General features: G+C 42.2%; 1 protein-coding gene across 1 annotated transcript in view; it reads right to left on the bottom strand.

The window, feature by feature from the left end:
• The window catches only part of LOC125038063 (zwei Ig domain protein zig-8-like), a 38,306-nt gene that overhangs the window by 30,344 nt on the left and 3,529 nt on the right, over window positions 1–4,433 (bottom strand). Inside the window, exon 2 of the mRNA XM_047631299.1 lies at window positions 3,990–4,144. Coding sequence (XP_047487255.1) covers window positions 3,990–4,144 — 155 coding nt within the window. The remainder of the gene's footprint in view (window positions 1–3,989; window positions 4,145–4,433) is intronic.

Genomic DNA, 4,433 nt, shown 5'->3' on the forward strand with positions numbered 1-4,433 from the left:
TTCTTTTTCTTTCGTACATGAAAAAAAATGTAGTAACGAATGACATAGGCAATTCCAGAAAATGAATGACAGGAAGTTAGTCGGAGTTTCGGTGACCTTGACCCCGAAACGCAGAGAGAGGAGGGGGGGGGGAGGGGGGGGAGGGGGGGGGGGAGGGGAGAAGAGAGAGGAGAGAGAGAGGAGAGAGAAGGGGGGGGGGAGAGGAGAGGACGGGGGGGAGCGGGAGAGAGAGAGAGAGAGAGAGAGAGAGAGAGAGGAGAGAGAGAGCAGAGAGAGAGATAGAGAAAGGGGGAGAGGAGTGATCGATATATATATATAGAAGAGACGCGAACGCAGAGAGCGGACGACTGGCGAGAGGCTGACTAACCTCGAAGCATTCGGCGGGCGAGCGGGGCGTGAGGCACTCACCTACCCGGCGCCGGGGGCGAGTATCGCTCAACGCGCGGCCGGGCTCGTCGATAGACTCAAGCACGCGCGCGACGCGACCCGCCTCCTAACCCCCCTCCCACAACTCCCCACAACCATCCAGCCACACCACCCCTCCTCCCAGCACCTTTGGACCCTACTCTACGCCAAGCCAACTGACCCAGGTTAAAGCCAGACCCGTGCTTCAGTGCCACCTGATGATCTGCCAAGTTCGTTTGGCCGCATTATACGAACATCAATAGTTCGGGCCACCTGAAATGGAGAGTAGTTAGCCAGGAGACTGCAGCCCCCAGGCCCTTTTAACTTTTAATGTGTATTTGCGAATACGAATTCACTGGCCTTTAAAACAATGCTATTTTGAATGGGGCTCCTGGTGAATTTTTTTGACCTGATGTGATACGGTCGATATTTTTTGTTGTTGTTTCGTAGGAGAATCGGAGAATCTCTCTCTCTCTCTCTCTCTCTCTCTCTCTCTCTCTCTCTCTTCTTTTCTTTCTTGCTCTCTCTCTCCTCTCTCTCTCTCGTCTCTCTCTCACCTCTCTCTCTCTCTCTCTCTTTCTATCTATCTACTATCTATCTATCTATCTCTCTCTCTCTCGTTCTTTATTTCTCATCTCTCTCTCTCTCTCTCTCTCTCTCTCTCTCTCTCTCTCTCTCTCTCTCTCTCTCTCTCTCTCTCTCTCTTCCTCTTTCTTTCTTGATTTCGTTCTCTCTCTCTCTTACTCTTTCTTTATTTCTCTCTCTCTCTCTCTCTCTCTCTCTTACCCTCTCTCTCTCTCTCTTTCTCTCTCTCTCTCTCTCTCTCTCTCTCTCTCTCTCTCTCTCTCTCTCTCTCTCTCTCTCTCTCTCTCTCTCTCTCTCTCTCTCTCTTGCCTTCAACCTTTAATTAGATTCATATCAATTCTCGGTTTCCAAGCCATTTTTCCATTGCATATCTGTCAACGTCATAATATTTTTCTTCTGTATTATGCTCCTTTTATTATCATTTTCATTTTATTTTTGACATATTTTTCTTCACAAAATATAGTATATGAAAAGTAAATTATTAAGTCCTTTTTCATACTAGTCTTACAGACACATACACACACACATATACACACACATACACATACACACACACACACACATACACACATATACACACACATACACATACACACACATACATACACACATATACACACACATACACATACACACACACATACATACACACACACACACACACACACACACACACACACACACACACACACACACACATATATATATATATGTACACACACATACACATACACACACACATACATACACACACACACATATATACACACACATACACATACACACACACATACATACACACACACACACACACACACACACACACACACACACACACACACACACACACACACACACACACATACACAAAAGTATATACGTATGTCCCCATTTATGTATGTAGTTTATTTGTCAAGACTGTGTATATGTATGTATGTATGCATATTTGTATGAATGTATGAATATATATATATGTATGTATGCATGGATGTGAGCATATATATGCATATATACATCTATGCATTACATATGTATGTATGCATATATGTTTGTAGGTTTATATGAATGAATGGATGGATGGATGGATGGATGGATGGATGGATGGATGGATGGATGGATGGATGGATGGATGGATGGATGGATGAATGGATGAATAAATAAATAAATGAATGAACGAATGAATGAATAGAGGAATGAGTGAATGAATGGATGGATTAATAGACAGATGGATGGATGGATGAATAAATTAATTAATGAACGAATTAATGAATAGAGGAATGAGTGAATGAATGAATAGACAGATGGATGGATGGATGAATGAATAGACAGATGGATGGATGGATGAATGGATGAATGAATAGACAGATGGATGGATGGATGAATGAATAGACAGATGGATGGATGGATGAATGGATGAATGAATAGACAGATGGATGGATGGATGAATGGTTGAATGAATAGACAGATGGATGGATGGATGAGTGGATGAACGAATAAATAGGGTAATGGCCAGATAGACAGATGAATCGACGGATAAATAGATAAATATGTATTATACATATATTCATGTATATAAACAATGATATATTTCCCAAATATTAACATCATTTCACAATAACTAAATCATAAAACGGTTAAGAAATAGTTAAATAATTTCGTTTGTGATTCATTCAAAACTCGCTAAACTTTCCAAATGCAAAGTCAGGTTGTTTACCTCATAATTATTCAACATTCCTTTCTCAAAGTTAGGATGCTTGTCTATGTGAAGTTTATATTTTTTTTTTTTTTTTTTTTTTATAAGTGGACGAAAGCTCGTGTTTTTTTTTTTGTTTTTTTTTTCTTTTGTTTAGGGGGACATTGGGTTAGGTTAAATTAGGCCTATTTTCGGTTTGTCGTTTTTGTTTGTTTTTTGTTTGTTTTTGTTTGTTTGTGTTTATTTTCTTGTATTCTACGTTTTTTTTTTTTTTTTTTTTTTTTTTTGAGGAGGAGGAGGAGGAGGGTCTTGTTGTTTTGTTTTTGGTCAATTTATTAATTCTTTTTTTTTTTTTACTCTATTTTGTGTTCGAGTTTCCTTTCGCTATTTTTTTTTTTTTTTTCTATCTCCCCTATTCTAACTTTATTTGCATTTGTATGTTCACTTATCGTTTTATTCCTCTTCCTATTTCTTGTCTTTCTTTATTTTCTTTCTTACAATCTCTTCTTTCCCCTCTTCCCTTACTTCGTCTTAATTAACCTAATCACTTTAATTACCTCTTTTTATCAGGTCTACCCCTCTTCTTCTTTACCCATTTTTTCTCCTTGTCTTCCTTTCCTTTCTAATTAATTCTTCTTTTTTTCCTTCATTCATTCAATTCGATTCTTCACTTCCTCTATCTTTACTTCCTCTATCCTCACTTTCTCTATTCCCTTTCCTGTATATCCTTTCTTCTTTTTGCCTTCTATCCCCCTTTCTATCCCACCATCTATCCTATATCTATCCGTCCATCCTTACTTTTCTGTTCTTCTCTATTCCTCCATCTATCTCTTCCGTCGTTCCTTCTCTCCTTCCCCTCCCCCCTTTACTCCTAGCTCTCCCTCCCTCCTTCCCTATCCACTTACCCATCCCTCTCTTCTTTCCTTCCCTCCTCCCCTCCCAATATTCTCTCCGCCCCTCGTCACCTCCCTTCTCTCTTCCCTTCCCTCCCCTCCCCACCTCCTCTCCTCCCCTCCTCTCCCCCTCCCTTCCATTCTATTCCCTCTCGTCCCTCTCCTCTCCCTCCTCCCCTCTCCCTCTCCCCTTCTCTCCCTTCCCCCCTTCCCTTTCCTTCCTTATTCCTCTCCCCTCACATCCGCACCTCATCCCCTCCCTCCCTCCCTCTCCTCCTTCCCCACTTCCCCCTCCCCCTCCCCTCCCCTCCCTCTCCCCTCCCCTCCCCCTCCCCTCCCTCTCCCCTCCTCTCCCCTCCCCCTCCCCTCTCCCCTATCCCCTCTCCTCCCCTTCCCTTCCATCCCCCACTCACCTGATGTAAGGTAGACAGCTGAGGAAAACGGCAGGGAAGGTAGGCCACGTCACCTACGTTGAAAGTGACGTCAGTGAACGTGTTGTTCTCAAGGTTCAGATCGGGAAGGACGTGTCTGATGTCCCACACCGGATCCTGTTCTCTCACTTCGCCTCCTGGGAAAGAGAGAGAGAGAGGGGGGGTTAATAAATAGGGGACGTTGTTTTAATAAAGAGAGGATGTTGTTTTAAGAAAGAGAGGACGTTGTTTTAATAAAGAGAGGACGTTGTTTTAATAAAAAGGGGACGTTGTTTTATTAAAGAGTGGATGTTGTTTTTACATACACACACATACACACACGCACGCGCGCACACACACACATACATACATACATACACTAAAGAGGCATGTTTACAAAGAAATATCCTGAAAGGGAGACACAAAATGCAGATGAATATAGAAAAA

Source organism: Penaeus chinensis, chromosome 24 (assembly GCF_019202785.1).
Source record: "Penaeus chinensis breed Huanghai No. 1 chromosome 24, ASM1920278v2, whole genome shotgun sequence".
NCBI lineage: Eukaryota > Metazoa > Arthropoda > Malacostraca > Decapoda > Penaeidae > Penaeus > Penaeus chinensis.